General features: G+C 41.9%; 1 protein-coding gene across 19 annotated transcripts in view; it reads left to right on the top strand.

Moving 5' to 3' along the window:
- Positions 1-6,920: 6,920 nt before the first annotated feature.
- The window catches only part of C2CD5 (C2 calcium dependent domain containing 5), a 64,849-nt gene continuing 53,396 nt past the window's right edge, over positions 6,921-18,373 (top strand). For 8 of the 19 annotated variants that reach the window (XM_065684199.1, XM_065684206.1, XM_065684043.1 and 5 more), the window contains exons 1-4: positions 7,200-7,431; positions 11,502-11,588; positions 13,463-13,634; positions 15,902-15,997. In XM_065684199.1, the coding sequence (XP_065540271.1) occupies positions 7,204-7,431; positions 11,502-11,588; positions 13,463-13,634; positions 15,902-15,997 (583 nt within the window). In that variant the 5' untranslated portion in view covers positions 7,200-7,203. Of the gene's footprint in view, positions 7,064-7,145; positions 7,163-7,198; positions 7,432-11,501; positions 11,589-13,462; positions 13,635-15,901; positions 15,998-18,373 lie in introns of those variants that run through there. The other 11 variants (XM_065684026.1, XM_065684034.1, XM_065684052.1 and 8 more) reach the window with 7 other exon arrangements.

Consider the following 18,373-nt stretch of genomic DNA (forward strand, 5'->3'; position numbering starts at 1 on the left):
TTCAGAGTTTTCTTTGTTGGTAATAGTTGACAAAGACTCCTGTTTCAGACTACTTATCACAGTAACTGCAGTAGAAACGGAGCCAGTATCTTCTGTGAATGCTAACAAGCAAGCAGATATAAGGTCTCTTTGGTGTGTTGCAACAAATTAAAAATCAAATAAACCCTTTTCATTAATTTTTGTTCAAATCAGATCAATGCAATATAATAAAAAAGCACTTTTCCACATGGGGAAGACAGAGCCCACCACATCTCAGGTCATGGTGTAACCTGAAGAAAGCTTAGACCACAATCTTCTAATCTGTGTCTTGAAGAAGGCTAGTAAGGTAAGATAATTGAAACCTACCCTAAAGTGATGGGCCAGCAGATTGAAATGATGGGGAAAATGTCTTCTTTGGAGTATCAATTTATAAGCTAAGGGTTCAACATGCATGTCTATCAGAAAAGAAATCTCTCTTTGTTGGAAATACACACACACATTGAGCTAGCAGTTAAGCAGGAAATAAAACAAAACAAAAGCCTATCATACAACATGCGGAAAAGAAGGGATACATGGATCTTTACTTTTAGATAGTAAAATCTCACAGCTTCCCCACACAAAACTCTCTTATTTTCATGACACTCACTGTTCCACACAAGATGTCTTTAATACTGTAACTATCTTGGTTTGTATAGTTAGTTTATTATGCTATTTAATATGTGGCAATACCTGCTCAAATAAGACAACGCTGTTCTTTAAGTATATAGAATCATAGAATAGTTAGGGTTGGAAAGGACCTCAAGATCATCTAGTTCCAACCCCCCTGCCATAGGCAGGGACACCTCACACTAAACCATGTCACCCAAGGCTCTGTCCAACCTGGCCTTGAACACTGCCAGGGATGGAGCATTCACAACCTCCCTGGGCAACACATTCCAGTGCCTCACCACCCTAACAGGAAAGAATTTCTTCCTTATATCCAATCTAAACTTCCCCTGTTTAAGTTTTAACCCATTACCCCTTGTCCTGTCACTACAGTCCCTGACGAAGAGTCCCTCTCCAGCATCCCTATAGGCCCCCTTCAGATACTGGAAGGCTGCTATGAGGTCCCCACGCAGCCTTCTCTTCTCCAGGCTGAACAGCCCCAACTTTCTCAGCCTATCTTCATACAGGAGGTGCTCCAGTCCCCTCATCATCCTCGTGACCCTCCTTTGGACTTGCTCCAACAGTTCCATGTCCTTTTTATATTGAGGACACCGGAACTGCACACAATACTCCAGGTGAGGTCTCACAAGAGCAGAGTAGAGGGGCAGGATCACCTCCTTCGACCTGCTGGTCACGCTCCTTTTGATGCAGCCCAGGATACAGTTGGCTTTCTGGGCTGCGAGCGCACACTGCCGGCTCATGTTCATTTTCTCATCGACCAGCACCCCCAAGTCCTTCTCTGCAGGGCCGCTCTGAATCTCTTCTTTGCCCAATCTGTAGCTTGCCTGGGATTGCTCTGACCCAGGTGTAGGACCTTGCACTTGGCACGGTTGAACTTCATAAGGTTGGCATCAGCCCACCTCACAAGCGTGTCGAGGTCCCTCTGGATGGCATTCCTTCCCTCCAGTGTATCAACCGGACCACACAGCTTGGTGTCATCGGCAAACTTGTTGAGGGCGCACTCAATCCCACTGTCCATGTCAGAGATGAAGATGTTAAACAAGCCCGGTCCCAACACCGATCCCTGAGGGACACCACTCGTAACTGGTCTCCAGCCGGACATTGAGCCATTGACCACAACTCTTTGCGTGCGGCCATCCAGCCAGTTCTTTATCCACCGAGTGGTCCATCCATCAAATTGATGTCTCTCCAATTTAGAGACAAGGATGTTGTGTGGGACAGTGTCAAACGCTTTGCACAAGTCCAGGTAGATGACATCAACTGCTTTACCCTTATCCATCAATTCTGTAGCCCCATCATAGAAGGCCACCAAATTGGTCAGGCAGGATTTCCCCTTAGTGAAGCCATGCTGGCTGTCACCAAGCACCTTGTTGTTTTTCATGTGCCTTAGCATGCCTTCCAGGAGAATGTGCTCCAAGATTTTGCCAGGCACAGAGGTGAGACCGACTGGTCTGTAATTCCCCGGGTCTTCCATTTTCCCCTTCTTGAAAATGGGGGTTATATTTCCCTTTTTCCAGTCATCGGGAACTTCACCTGACTGCCATGATTTTTCAAATATGATGGCCAGTGGCTTAGATTTTTAAGATGGTCACGAACCAGATCCTCCTACAGTGGGCCCAAGGTCTTCATTCTCACAGTCCCTGTGTCTACCTTCTAAGACTTGGGTGGTGCAGTCAGAACCTTTGCCAGTGAAGACTGAGGCAAAGAAGTCATTCAGAACCTCAGCCTTCTCCAAATCCTGTGTAGCCAGTTCTCCCGAAAGCTTCCTCAGGAGGCCTATGTTGTCCCTAGTCTGTTTTTTGTTTGCTATGTACCTGTAGAATCCCTTCCTGTTATCCTTAACATCCCTCGCCAAGTTTAATTCTAACTGGGCCTTAGCCTTCCTAACCTGGTCCCTAGCTTCCCGAACAACATCCCTGTACTCTACCCAGGCAGCCTGTCCTTGCTTCCACTTTTTATAAGCCTCTTTTTTCATTTGAATTTTCCTCAGCAGCTCCTTATCCATCCAAGGAGGTGTCCTAGCCCTCCTGCCGCACTTCCTTCTAGTTGGGATGCAGCACTCCTGAGCTTGTTATCTTGCTGTAACACAACTTCCATTGTTATGACCTGCTAAAGCATCACTTCTAAGCAGAAGGGGGAAAACTCAGCAAGAGACAAAGTGGATACTAAAGTACAAAGTCAGATGTCACCTCTCTTCCCCTCTCCTTTCCTCCCCCGATGGTGAAAATATACCTCTTAATATTTTCTGTGGTCTCTAACATGCATAGTACCGAGAAAGTACATATTACAGATTTAGTTTCAAGTATATCCACTATATGAACATCATTTGCCTAAAGCAGAGGGAAATCTAATACTATTTTAGATGCCTCAAATACTTTCTATATTCTGGGGCTTTGACTAAACTTTTAGTTGAGTCCTTTTTACCTTTCACTTTGTCTAAGTCCCTGCTGGCCCTAGAGAACTGTAATACAATTGGCAGGAAATGTGTTAAGTACCATGCTAATTTATGGAAAGGCAGGTCTCATTCTGCCAGTATATAAACACCTCAGCTCTAAGACAGGTATAATACACCATGCAGGTTCCTTAATGCATTAAATCGTATCTAGTAGATCATTTCAAGTACCTATAAATCAGATTTGAACTGTTTCTCCAAAACAGGTGTTTCTAGTCCTTTGACTACAAAATCTTCTATAGAAAAGCTGGATCCTTGGACAGATTTTTGTAAAAAAAAAAAAAAAAAAGAAATATGTATTTCATAATCCCAGGGCGATATTCACTAGGCAACTGAGATAAAAATTCCCTAGAACTTTATTTCCTGTTTGAAATACTACACTTGAAGTATTGCCAACCTCATGAAGTTTAACCATGACAAGTGCAAGGTCCTACACCTGGGTCGGGGCAATCCCAGGGCACAGCTACAGGTTGGGCAGAGAAAAGATTCAGAGCAGCCCTGTGGAAGAGTACTTGGGGCTATTGGTCAATGAGAAACTTAACACGAGCCAGCAGTGTGAGCTCGCAACCCAGAAAGCCAACCGTATCCTGGGCTGTATCAAAAGGAGCGTGACCACCACCATCAAAGGAGGTGATCCTGCCCCTCTACTCTGCTCTCCTGAGACCTCACCTGGAGTATTGTGTGCAGTTCTGGTGTCAACATAAAAAGGACATGGAACTGTTGGAACAAGTCCAGAGGAGGTCCATGAGGATGATCAGGACGCTGGAGCACCTCCCGTATGAAGACAAGCTGGGAAGGTTGGGGCTCTTCAGCCTGGAGAAAGAAGGCTGCGTGGAGACCTCACAGCAGCCTTCCAGTACCTGAAGGGGGGCTATAGGGATGCTGGGGAGGGACTCTTCATTAGGGACTGTAGTGATAGGACAAGGGGTAACGGGTTAAAACTTAAACAGGGGAAGTTTAGATTGGATATAAGGAAGAAATTCTTTCCTGTAAGGGTGGTGAGGCTCTGGAATGGGTTGCCCAGGGAGGTTGTGAATACTCCATCCCTGGTGGTGTTCAAGACCAGGTTGGACAGAGCCTTGTGTGACATGGTTTAGTGTGAGGTGTCCCTGCCTATGGCAGGAGGGTTAGAAATAGATGATCTTAAGGTCCTTTCCAACCCTAACTATTCTATGATTCTATGATTGCTCAGACAATCTTCATGGGAAAATAAAGACTGTTCAAACATGTGAAAAGAAGACCTATGAAGAAAGAATGGAAAAAAAAAATAAAGTTTTTTTTTTTACTTGGTTGAAAAAGTAAGTTAAGATAGTAGGTCCCTTAAAAAATCCATTAAAAACTTTATATGAGTAAAGGGAACAATTATGCCTTCTCTCTCACAATGTAAGCGATAAGAGTCCTAAAATCAGTTTGTAAGTTCAAAATAAAAAGGAGGTAAGTTTTCCTATAGCAGGTAGTTAGCTTGTGGATCCTATTGGCCTATATGCTCTAAGTTAAACAATGAAAAAAAAAAGATTACCCAATATGTACCAGTTATTACCAGTGTAATCCACTAAGTCTTCTAGTATTTCTAAAGGGATAATCTGTTCTCTAGGTTGAGTGGGTAAGACAAGGAGAGATTTTGTTTCATCACAAAAACCCCACCCCCCCAAAAAAAAAACCAACCAAAACCAGACAAACCACCACCCAACAGTTTTAACGTTAGAAAAATCTTTTTTAAAAAATTGAGATTAAGAAGCATTGAGGTGGAGTGTCTGGGAAAAATTGAGAGTTCTGCGTCAGGAATGCTGCCGGTTTACAACTAACTGGCTGAGAGAGTTTACCATGTTAGACATTCTTTTAGACATTTCCTTTTCATAATGCTTGCACTGTTTAAGGATTGTTCAAATCGCAGCTATTCCATGTAACAATTCCATTTAGCCAGGCATTCACTGTATTACCTGGCCATTAGTCAGGCAAATTGTCCAATCTTCAGTGAACAATGAAGAGCTCCAGAGTTTTGTCTGGTTTGTTCAGTGGTTTAAGAGGGGTCTGTTACATGCCATGCTGTAACATCGCAGTAACCACTGTGTTTCTTAGTAATTTGTTGCATTATAATTTAGCTAGCAAAAGCTAGCAAAAGAACCAAAGAAATAGGTGTTTTGCCAGGAAACAAACAAACAAACAAACAAAAGACAAACATGGCAGAGTTTACTTTTACATTGTTTTTATTTGTTTGTAGTCAAGAACATGTTTTACGCTTCCTAAATCTTGGGCTACAAAACAGTACACCACCAATTAATGAAGGCCAATGCTGTATCTAACATGGGCAACAGAGAATGTCTTTTTGTAGTCCCATCTTCTGCTGGCAGTTTTCTATTCTAGTAGGGAAATTCAGACAGGAATGGCTATGCTAACAAGTAATATAGTGGATCAATGGCCCATTTTTAGGGTGAAACAGTGCTGACGATCCACACCATAAGCAGTTCACAGGGTTTAATTTCATACTAGCTTTAATTTACTGCTACAGCCCAAATGCCCTTAAACAGCTGGAATGCATTTTGTGTATTGCTAGCTTATACTTTTCAATTCAGTCTTATCCAAATTAAATATTCATTTTAGGTGAGCCAAAACAACATTTAAGCAGGTGAGATCAGGAGATTCCGTTCAAAAAACACATTTTTGGTCTAAACTAATACCCTAACATAAGTAGCATGTTTTCTGGGTTTAAGTACCTTTGCTTCTTGCTGCTATCCTGCTTTGGGAGCAGCCTCAGCAGTACTCCAAACAGGATGTATGAGGAAAAAACACGCATGTAGCCTGTTTGTAATTTATTCAGAGATACAATGAATACTAGCAACTGTATGGCTTGTTCCAAAGATAACTTAGGAACAAGCTAAAGAGAGGAAATGCGTTATCAGTGAGACTAAATGTGGCTAGCTGGAGGACAGATAGCCAAAGATCTTCTATACAGTAATTTGCTATGCCACACACTACTGTATTTTGTTCATATGGTTTATGCTTGCAGTAGCGCATACCAGCATATGATTTAGTCATCTTGTAGTATTAGAAAGAAGGGAAAATAATCCAACTAGATCTACTATTTGGCTCAACATCTGGGGGCTCCTTTATCGAAGCACAAAGGTTCTTTTATACTCCTGTTCACAACCACACCATGATCACAGTGGTGGGCGCATACCTGAGGCAACTCTTCACCAGCCTGGCTCCTTTAAGTTGCCCCAAGCTTCCACAGCACTATTTTCTAAACAAACAGCTTTTCAAGCATCAGAAAGTCAAAACCTGGCTATGAGAACCGTATCAAATCCTACTCCTGGTACCTAAATTCTGTTTATTCATAATTCTTCAAGTACTGCACATACCTGTCTTTGACTAAGAACCCCCAAAACAACAACAACAACAAAACCAACAACCCAAACCACAGTAAACCCATGGGGTTTGGTTTAAATCCCTTAGAGGACTGCCACCGAGTGCCCGGAGATGCACGTATATTCCACGCCTTCCCGTTAACGGGCCCTCAAGCCCAAAGCTGCATAAAGGGGCAGAGTAGAGGCAGCGTGGGCCCGGACCACTCTCCCAGCCGGCCGTAAATGTCAGGGACGCAGAGCGGCCTAACCCCAGAGCTGGCCCGGCCCGGTGCGGCTGTGAGGGGGCTGGAGGCGACTCTGACCGTCCCTCTACCGCCACCGGCCGACCACAGCCCCGGGCATCGATGACTCGGAGCTCAAGCACCCAGACTTCCCTTTGAAGCGCTGCCGCAGCGCTAGCGCCGAGCCCATCGAGAAGTCGGCGTTCGACTTCCAAAGGGGTCCCCGTACCAGCGGCGCCATCTTGCCGTAGCGGCGGGGCGGTACCGGCAGAGCCAAGCGGCGAAGCGGCGCGGAGCGCGGCCGCCCGCCAGCGGTAACGGTGGGACTCAACCCACGCCCACCACCGCCCACTTCGGCGGCCGCTGGCAGTGGTGACCCGGTGAGTAGCGCATGCGCCCCACTGCCGTGCCCTCCCTGCCGGGTGTCGTCACAGAAAACGTGCCCCGCAGGCGCTGCTGTCCCCGGGCGGCGGCGCCGGGTAGGGACAGGCCCCTGTAGAACCGTTGCTCGCAGCGGCGCATGCGCCCTATCTGCCCCGCCACTCCTCCCCCTCGCCCCCCCCCGGGGTTCTTGCCGTGCCGTGCCGCTCCATGGCACACGCGCTGTTGTTTCTCCTCTGCAGCCGGCGGGAGGCGGTGGTGGGGGAGCGGTGCGAAGATGCCGGGGAAGCTGAAGGTCAAGATCGTGGCAGGCCGCCATTTGCCCGTGATGGACCGCGCCAGTGACCTCACCGACGCCTTTGTGGAGGTTCGCGGGAGGGGAGGTGCACGGTGCATCGGGGAGGGAGGGAGGGAGGGCTGGCTGGCGGGCTGGCCCTGCCGCGGCGCCCCCCCGAGCCGGAGGGACACGGGACACGGGACACACACCCTCCGTCCGCCTGCGCCTCGGTGACAGGTGCCGCCGCCGTCATGTACGGAGCCGGCGGCTGCTCCCCTCACCTGCCCCGCCCGCCCTTGGGCGCGTTTAGTGCTTCCGGCCTGGGCCCCGGAGCTGCCCCCTTGGCCGCAGCCTCTCCGGGCGGGGAAGGGAGGGCGCGGGCACGGCGGGGAGCGTTCCGAGCCCCTGTCGGCTGGGGTGTTGTGGAAGCAGTCTCTGGTTTATCCTGGATTTTTAGTTGACAGGCGTGTAGAATTCGAATGATGTTTTAGAAATAGGCCTGTTTGTTTTAAGCCTCTCGTGGCTGGAGGTTGTTAATAAGTGGCTCTTATTGGTCTGGCAGCCAAAGGGAATCCATTTCGGGATTTGATGGATGTGTGGCAAGCCAGATGAAGGATTAATAAAAGCGTGTTTAAGGCATCTGTGTTTGTGGATATATGTATGCATAGTGGTTATACAGGCTTTACTCTTCGACCAATATTCTTACTTTTATTTGAAGTATTTGAAATGCTAAAATATTTTCGAATTGGATTTTTAAGCTGTGGCGGGGAACGTCTAGGCTGGGCATTAGGACAAATTGCTTTGCTGAAAGGGTGATCAGGTATTGAACAGGCTGCCCAGGGAAGTGGTGGAATCACCATCCTTGGAAGTGTTCAAAAACCGTATAGATGAGGCCCTTAGTGACATGGTTTAGTGGTGGACTTGGCAGTCCTGGGGTAACAGTTGGACTTGATGATCTTAAAGGTCTTTTCCAACCTAGTTGATTTTATGATTCTATGATTCAAAGTATTTAATATTGTCTGCTTGTTTAAATCACTTTATTACACCAGAGGTATCTAACTCCAGCCTTCTTTACAATTATGTAATTAGCAGGCAATATATAGGGTATTTCTTAGGAAGGGATTGTAAAATAAGTTGATGTGAGCCTTCTATTTTATGATTCATTATTTCCAATATGAATAACTTAGAACATTTCAGGAACATTCCATAGATTCAGAAATACAGAAAAAGTAAAGAGGTGTTTAAAAATTGAATGCATGTTTCTACCACAAACTTTAATTGAGGTTGACACAACACTGGAATTCAGGCAGGAAGACAGAATGTTGTTCTAGAACTGTATAAATTGGAAAGTCTGATATTAATATCACAATAGATTTTAGGTATTTAAGTCCTGATTTTTTTTGTTTGGTGCTTAAAAATTTGATTGGCATTATACACTAAACACATTGCTTAGTGGGACATTAAATCACTAATAAAGCAAAAATGCATTTGGCATGCTTTTCAGTGGAGCTGAAATAGTACACAGTTCTATTTTATTGCAGGAATGACAGTCATTTAACTTCATATTTTAGTGTTTGGTGTCAACTGTCATCAGTCAGCTTTTCATTTATAAGGACTTCACTTTAATTTCAAATTTGACGAATAGCCTACAACAACTGACACGCGTGCTACTCATGAGAACGGGAAATAGGAAATGCAGCTCTCTGATGAGGTTCATTTGGCCTGTTTTTTTTGCTGTGGAGGAGAAACAGCTCTCCTGTCTTGTTGGATATTTCTTCCCAACCCTCCTTCATCTGTGCCAACCCTACTGTCTTGGGTGTGTGGCAAGACAGATTGCAGAATTCATTAGTTAAAAGACTAGCTTAGCATAAAAGGAAATAGGACTTTTCAGAATGATCAGTTTGCTTAGCTGGGTTAATGTGCAGTTTCATTAATGTATTGGCACAAATAAGGCTAAAGAAATACGTAGGTGGGGCCTTGCTATTAGGACTGTTACTTAGGAAGACTGGGAATTGCTCCTTTGACATTTATCTCAAACTAAATAGAGCTTGAAGCTATTGTTTTATTTTTCTGTGTGAGGTTGATCAAACCATTTACAAAGTGTTTTCATTTAAAATAAAAAGCAGAAGTAATATTAAGGTGCTAGTTAATTACTAGCCTTTAACATTAATCTAGAATTACAAAAGAAAATAGGAGAAGACTGGAGCTCTTACTTGGCTCAGGTTACGCACAACTTGGACTTTGCCAGCATGTGCGATCTGGAGCAGAGTAGCACAATTTCTTCTGTAATTGTGCTTCTAAATTTGTCCTGCAAACAGCACTATAGTGCTTGATTATCTCTGCTGGCTTTAATGAGCTAGCTTGACTACTGGAGAACTTCAGTTATAACTGCCTGGGGCTCCAAGGAAACTAATTTACTCCCTAGATAACCTGTAAAAATAGGTTGGGTGGAGCTCTGGGCTGTCCCATCTTGGCAGCTTCTGATACATAAGGTAGCTCATTTAAAACTAGTGTCAGTATCACTTTATTATACTGCTTTGTGTGAATACGTGTTCTGAGTGGCAGTGCTGTTGGTTTTTTGTACACATATAGGCTGCATCCACGTTTTTATAGCCAGGTGATTTTTTACACTAAGGTTGCTTGGTCCTGTGTTTTCATACTACTCTGGCTTTTAACTTTAAAACTTGGAAGTAACTTTTTTGAAAAGCATTACTGTTCATTAAATCAAGTAGGGGGCCCCACAGATTCTTTTATTTCTTTGGTCATAAATGCTATACAGAGTTCTGTTGACTGAGGTATGTACAGTTATATATACGTAGCTCAATGTGAACTCATAATCCAGTCCTGTGGTGCTTAAGTACAACCAGCTTAATTAGAAAGCCTTAAGCGTGTGCAGAGTCTCTTTGGAGTTGGGGTATGCACCTGTACAAAATAATCACCATATTACTGAAAGGTATGAAGTGTTTATTTAATAATTTCTTGAGCAGAAGTGTTTAAAAAATTGCCATAAATTTTTCAGAAGTTAAGCCTAAATTTAGTCTCCAAAATCTATTTAGACTTTAAAAAGAAAACGATATTCAAAATCCTCAGCTGTCTTTAACTTCAGCATTTCTTTTATATCAGCACACTCATTATTTTATTAAGAATTTTGAATGAATTAAAACCCATAACTTTGGGTATTTTTAAGCGTTGTCAGATAGTTGGTATGAAGTATTAATTAATTTTAGAGGCAACATTCAGAGATCTGCAAGTGTTTGTGAGTGGTTTGGAGTAAAGAGCTTCAGTGAAATAAAGTTGCCTTGGGCAGCGCTGTTTCTTGTATGGAGCACCACAGAAATTGTTTCACTTTTTAAAAACAAAACAAACAAACAAAAAAACCCCAAAACAAGTGGGGTTGTCTTGAAATACATCAATATGGAGACCAAATGAAGATTCCTGATATAGGCTAATATGTGTTAGAGAATTATGAAGAATATTTAATCTTCAGTAACTGATGGTTACAGGGATATATAGAGGTATGTGTGTAGATACATCTAGTCCTTCTCTCCTTTTTGCCCATATGCTTTCTGTAGTTTTTATGTTTTAAGAAAACAATAAAATCTGATAAGGTTCCCCCTTGCTGCTCTGAATTTACTGGTATGTGTCCAGCATATCAAGGTTGCAGTTAATGGAGATGGTTTCAATTATTTTCTGGTGTGTGTCTAGGGAGATTTCTTAAATTTCAGAAATAAATTTACCAATGTTACCATTCTTATTTCTGTATTTCTTTTATAAATTGTCAATGAAGTTGATTTAGAAACCCTAGAAAGAAGAGTAGTGGGACATTAGCTTTTAATATTTAGATAGCATACTTTTGCTTACATGTTTTCTAAACAGAAGCCAAGGAGAGTATACACGTGACTTTGAATAGAAGTGATGTTTCTATTTATCAAGTGATTAAGGAGGAAAAAAAATTAATATTGGGAGAGAGATATATGAGAAGTGCTGTTATTACATGGGAAGTTACTGATGTATGTGAATTGATTAAAAAAAACTGATGTCACAGAAAAGGATTTGTTGATATTATTGAAATAATGTATTTGAAATTATTTGCGTGTGTAGAATTGATGAGTTTCTAAATTTACTATTATTTGTTAATAATTGCATGCTTGTATTTTTAGGTAAAATTTGGAAATACAACATTTAAGACAGATGTGTATCCCAAATCTCTTAATCCTCAGTGGAATTCTGAGTGGTTCAAATTTGAAGTAAGTATTTTTTAAGAGTTTGTGTCTGTATGCACACTCTGGTTTAGATGCCCTTAATGAAATAATTTAATTTCAGGGAGAAAATGAGTTTGAGAGGTGTGACGTATTTTTTGTTTTAAATACACATGAGCCTTTTCAGGAAACCTATCTACAGTGAGAGCTTGTTTGCTAAAGGTGTCTCTGGCTTTTCAGAGCTGTTTGTAAACATAAAAGCTTGCCAGATTGGATCCACCTCAGATGTTATTCTGGGTAATACTAAAAAAGACAAGGCAGAGGTGAAAGTAAGGGGGAAATAGCATGAAGAATCAGGCTTTTGGATATCAGTAAGCTTGTATTTTTTTTTTTTAAGGGGTAATTTTAGTAAGGAAGGTTGATTGGTATTTAAAATGTTACCATGGGTTGCAAAAATAATGCACTTGACAGAGAAGAAAACAGAGAATTCCTGTGAGAAAATTACAAAATAAAGAGCTTGGACAACGATTGTTGGACATTTCATTTTCCCATTTCCTTATGTAATAATGAGAGCACTTGGTATTTTCCTGTAATTGCTTCTTGATGTTTTCCAGGATATAATTCGTTGATGCTCTTTGACATTTTGCCCTGAACAACTGTTCACATAGTCTTTTTTCTTAATTATTTTTTTCCTTAATTTTTTAATAACAGAGAAAGATATTTGGGATAAATTAATTGTTAAAAAAAAATTGAAATAGTCATTCTGTCATTTATAGTGTTCTAAGGTAATATCACAGCATAAACATGGTTGAAACTGTGTACATGTGCTAAGTGATGTAATAGCTGGTAATGTTAGAAATATTTTGGAACAAATATAAAATGGTAAGGTTAGGCAGATTATTATTCAGTACAATGCTTAAGAGCATTTCTTAATCAGCAATCCATGTTGACTAAAAAGGTATTAGAAAGGTGGGTTTTTTTTTTTTCTTCTTTTTATCTTTCAGTGTCTGGGGTCATCTTTTGGGAGGAAAGAGCTGATCTGTCTGGAGGGTTAAATCTGTTCATAGGGAAAGACATTTGTGTGGCAATAGCAGAAGTCTCAAAATTTTTTTGCATGGGAAAAATGGACTTGGGAAAGAATAGAGCCAAACAGCAGCAACGGGGGAAAGTAAAAAGAATTCCATGTTTTAAAGAGTGGAAAAACACTAGCTCTTTCGGACATTGGATGTGTGCGTGCATGTGTATGTGTGTGCAGTTTGATCCTTTTGCAAGGCTATAGTGCTGTAAACACTCAGATGAGTCATCCCATTGCACCTGGCAAACCTGATTCATGGTTTGTGACGTTCAACACAGAAAGCTATGGAATTTCTATCTTTGTATATCGTAAAAGACAATTGAGGTGTTTGCAGGTAGATTGTTGCATTTATTTAGTAAAGTGCATGTCTGAAATGACTGGATTTTAACAGCTGGTTGTATAAAATGTCCTGTTTTAAGCCACTGAGCAGTTTGGGAGGGGAGAACACCAGTAATCATAACTTCAGAGTATAACAGTCTTCTGAGATGCTTTAAGTTTTCCTTTTTTTCTAAATGAAAAGTATTCATACTTTTCTGGTGGAGATGGGTAAACAATCTAGGGAATCTGACTTAAAACAATTATGTGCAATTTTACAATGTGTAATTACTGTAATCTTGCTTTTCTGTTCTCCCAGTGGTAACTGTGGCTTCAGGATCTCACTAGTCTGTGAAAGGTAAAATCACAATAAGTGCATGTGTTGTTTAGATACAGGAAATAAAAACTACAGATCTATCTGTGTCACGTCAGTGTACATAACTAACCCTCTTTTTTTTTGCATTTGTTTTTCAGCAGTGTTTCCCTGCATTTTTTAAAAATACTAAGATTCCATGTTAATATTTGTTTCTAGGTAGATGATGAAGAGCTACAAGATGAGCCTCTCCAGATCACAGTTCTTGATCATGATACCTACAGTGCTAATGATGCCATTGGCAAAGTGTACATAGATATTGATCCTTTGCTCTACAGTGAAGCAGCTACAGTTATTTCAGGATGGTTTCCAATCTATGATACCATTCATGGTAAGACTTGCTAATTCAAAAGTAAAACAATGTTGTTTGTGATGTAATCTGCTTCTTGCAGTTTTCATTTTCAAGGCATTTCATTGCCTTCAGAAAATTGTAATAATTTTAGCCTTGGGAGCTGCAGAGCTACTTTTCTGGTGTTTTTTTCTGTATTTCTGGCATGACAAAATTTCTGGCATGGTAGTTCAGACCAGTGCTTGGCAGAGCGTCTTCCACAGAACTTGGGACAAGCGGAAAAAATCTTCACGTGGTATTTAAAATAGTTACTGCAAAATTGAGATTAAAATAAAAAAGAATCCAAACATACTTTTTCAATTGCTGTGTGTTTACTAAAAGAATATACTCTTGCTGAAGGCTCGTGGGGTGTGCCTTCCTGAGATGTGAGATAAACTCCACTTGAGATGGAGGGACAGGACATGACATACCTTCATCATGAAGTACAGGATGAAGTACCTTTTCCCTGCAGAAATTACTCTCAGTGCTAGGTAGATTTCATCAGAATATCTTGAAGGTATCAGAACATGAAGTTAATGATATTTTTGCATTTGATTTTAATGAAACACAGCTTTTGTTCCAGAAAGTCAAGGTTAGTTTACAGCAATTAGCTTGCTGTTTGAATACCTTATTGCAAAACATCTGTGTCATTGCCATTACCACCCTTGTTCATAATCCATTTTACGTAGACATAACAATGTTAAGAGCTAATTATAAATCCTTGTTGGAACATAATTAACAGTATTTACTAGATGATCATCGTTACTGATGCGAACTATTTTTTATGTTTAAAACAGTTATATTGAAGAGGTTGGTTTTTTTGAGAAATAAACATTTATTTTTCTTATCCTTTTATTCCCTTCACATTTTAATATTATACATTTCTGTTTGAAGTTATATTAAGTGAACACCTTTCTTAGGATGTGTACAACTTGTATCACTGAGAGAATTAGATTTCTCTATATTTTTCCAGATCTGTTACTATTTCACAGTTGTTTTCTATTTAGTAAAATTTTCATATTTTCATGCTCATACCAATAGATTCTAACTATCTTTATCCTTGTCAAACAGTAACTGATGCTTCCTTTAAAAAAAGAAGTTTTTTTTTCTTTGCACTAAAACATGATTATCTATGAAAATACATCAACCCAAGGCACTTCCTGTTATAGTAACTGAAGGCTTCTTCCTATTGGAATTTTGGAAGATAGATCTAGTTAACTTTATTGTACTAATGTCAGAGTCAATGTACAAATTCAGTGCTTTTGTTTGAGCGTTATATACTTACATGGTAAAGGCTTCTGAAGGCACTAGAGATCAGACTCATCAAGAAATTTAGTCCTCAATATGTCAGAACCTGTAATATGTGAAATGATTGTGTTACTGGGTGGGGAAAAAGAAGACAAAGCTCAGAATAAGTAAGTAGAAAAATCAAAAAGGAATGGCTGTGTGTTGAGAAAATATTCCATTAGTGATGTTTAATTGTGGCCAAAAATTAAGCTTTATCCAAAAAGTCTGTAATACCTTATTTTTTTGCATAATTCTTCTCATAGTCAAAGTATTTTACAAACATTTACTGTGCCACTTTGTGGTTCTAGAAAGAACCGTGCATGTTCTCATTGGATTGAAATTCAGAGAGTAGTTTTGCTGCAGTTTTGAAACCATTTCAGGGAGAAAATATAAAAGCTTTTTGGTGTTGGTGAGAGCTTTGTGATGTGGACAGACTCCAGCTTTAAAGCAGCTATACTCAAGGGTAATACTTCCAACCTTTTGTGCTAGGATATGCTGGGGTGGTCACAGTCTTTATACTGATTTATACCTGTCCTGCATTGATGGTGCAGGTCACAGGAACAGGGAGACTGTACAGAAGCATCGCACCCAGTGGCAGAGGCCACTGCGGTATTAGGAGGCTGGTGGCTTCTCTTTTCCCAATCTTATTTTTCTTCTGAAGTCCTGTTCAGTGCAGCATGTATTTGAGGACTGTTGCTTGTCTAGCTGCAGCCTCAAAGGCTTGGCAGAACTAGACACATCCTCTGATGCAGTATCACTGAAGCAGATCTGAGAGGCAAGGAAATACCTTGCCGCTCCTCTGGTCCAGGCTAGAAGTGACACATGAACTGCCAGTGTAGCTGAACAGTTCTAGCAGGGTTGTAGTACCTTCTTTGCAGAACTCACTGTTAATAGTGCATTAATTACAAATAATAGATACTAATATGACTAGTTTTATAATTTCTAATTATAAGCTTCTAATTTTTCATGGTTTTTATTGACAGGTATACGTGGGGAGATCAGTGTGGTGGTGAAAGTAGATCTCTTCAATGATTTAAACAGATTTAGGCAGTCATCCTGTGGAGTCAAGTTTTTTTGCAGTAAGTAGAGGGAAGAGGTATTGTTGAAAAGAAAACTTGCCCCTGCCTGTCCTTCCCCCAGCCGCCTTTTCTTTTTTGCCCTGTTCTGTCTGTTTCCCTTCTTTTACCAGCTCATAACATAAACCCAGTGGAGATTACATTGAAGCCAGTAGCAAATGCAGGAAAATTGTTTAGTTTGCTTAAATTTTTTCAATAAATATTTTCTGTCTGTATTTTAAAACAATGTAAATATCCCCCTTGAGTATGTCCACATTTTAACAGAAAATTACAAAAATTACAAAAAATTACAAGATTACAAAAGCACCCCATTGTGACTGGTCAAGAGGCTCCATGCATCCTCGGCATAGACTACCTCAGGAGAGGGTACTTCAAAGACCCAAAAGGGTACTGATGGGCTTTTGGTATTGCTGCTTTGGAGACTGAGGAAATTGAGCAGCTGTCCACCTTGCCTGGTCTCCTAGAGGATCCTTCTGTTGTGGGGTTGCTGAAAGTCGAAGAACAACAAGTGCCAATCGCGACCACAACAGTGCACCAATGGCAATATCGCACCAAGCGAGACTCCCTGATTCCTATCCATCAGCTGATTCGTAGACTGGGGAGTCAGGGAGTGATCAGCAGGATCCGCTCACCCTTTAATAGCCCCATATGGCCAGTGCGAAAGTCTAACGGAGAGTGGAGACTAACAGTAGACTATCGTGGCCTGAATGAAGTCACACCACCATTGAGTGCTGCTGTACCGGACATGCTAGAACTTCAGTATGAATTAGAGTCAAAGGCAGCCAAGTGGTATGCCACGATTGATACTGCCAATGCATTTTACTCAATTCCTTTGTCAGCAGAGTGCAGGCCACAGTTTGCTTTTACTTGGAGGGGTGTCCAGTTCACTTGGAACCGACTGCCCCAGGGGTGGAAACACAGCCCTACCATCTGCCATGGACTGATCCAGACTGCACTGGAACAGGGGCAAGCTCCAGAACACCTGCAATACATTGATGACATTATCGTGTGGGGCGATACAGTGGAAGAAGTCTTTGAGAAAGGGAGGAAAATAATCCAAATCCTGCTGAAAGCTATTTTTGCCATAAAATGGAGTAAGGTCAAGGGACCTGCACAAGAGATTCAATTTTTGGGAATAAAGTGGCAAGGTGGACATAGACAAATCCCCACAGATGTGATCAACAGGATAACAGCAATGTCTCCACCAACTAATAAGAAAGAAACACAAGCTTTCTTGGGTGCTGTGGGGTTCTGGAGAATGTACATCCCAAATTACAGTTAGATGGTAATCCATCATGTGACCTGGAAGAAGAATGATTTTAAATGGGGCCCTGAGCAGCAACAAGCCTTTGAGCAGATTAAACGCGAGATAAGTTCTTGCAGTAGCCCTTGGACCAGTCCGGACCAGGCCAGATAAAAAATACTGTACACCACAGCTGGGGAAAATGGTCCTACCTGGAGCCTCTGGCAGAAAGCTTCAGGGGAGACTCAAGGTCGACCCCTTGGTTTTTGGAGCCGGGGGTACAAAGGATCTGAGGCTGGCTATACCCCAGCTGAGAAAGAGATACTGGCAGCCTATGAAGGGGTTCGAGCTGCTTTGGAAGTGATTGACACTGAAGCACAGCTCCTCCTGGCAGCCCGGTTGCCCGTACTGGGCTGGATGTTCAAAGGCAGGGTCTCCTCTACACATCATGCAACTGATGCTACATGGAGTAAATGGGCTGCAGTAATTACACAACGAGCTCAAATAGGAAATCCCAGTTGTCCAGGTATTCTAGAAGTCATCATGGACTGGCCAGAGGGCAAAGATTTTGGAATGTCACCAGAGGAGGAGGTGATGCGTGCTGAAGAGGCCCCACCATATAACAAACTGTCAGAAAGTGAAAAACAGTATGCCTTGTTTACTGGTGGGTCCTGCCGTATTGTGGGAAACCATTGGGCATGGAAGGCAGCCGTATGGAGTCCTTGACGACAAGTTGCAGAAACTGCTGAAGGAGAGGGCGAATCGAGTCAGTTTGCAGAGGTGAAAGCCATCCAGCTGGCCCTGGACATTGCTGAACGAGAAAAGTGGCCAGTGCTTTATCTCTACCCTGACTCATGGATGGTGGCAATGGAAGCAAAGCAACTGGCAACGCAGAGGTAAACCCATCTGGGCTGCTGCACTGTGGCAAGACATCGCTGCCCGGGTGCAGAACCTGGTGGTGAAGGTACGCCATGTAGGTGCACATGTACCCAAGAGTCGGGCCACTGAGGAACACCAGAACAACCAACAAGTGGATAAAGCTGCTAAGATTGAAGTGGCTCAGATGGACTCTAGATTGGCAACATAAAGGTGAACTATTTTTGGCCCGGTGGGCCCCTGACACTTCAGGCCATCAG

The sequence above is a fragment of the Lathamus discolor genome, chromosome 1 (genome assembly GCF_037157495.1).
Source record: "Lathamus discolor isolate bLatDis1 chromosome 1, bLatDis1.hap1, whole genome shotgun sequence".
NCBI classification, from domain to species: Eukaryota; Metazoa; Chordata; class Aves; order Psittaciformes; family Psittacidae; genus Lathamus; species Lathamus discolor.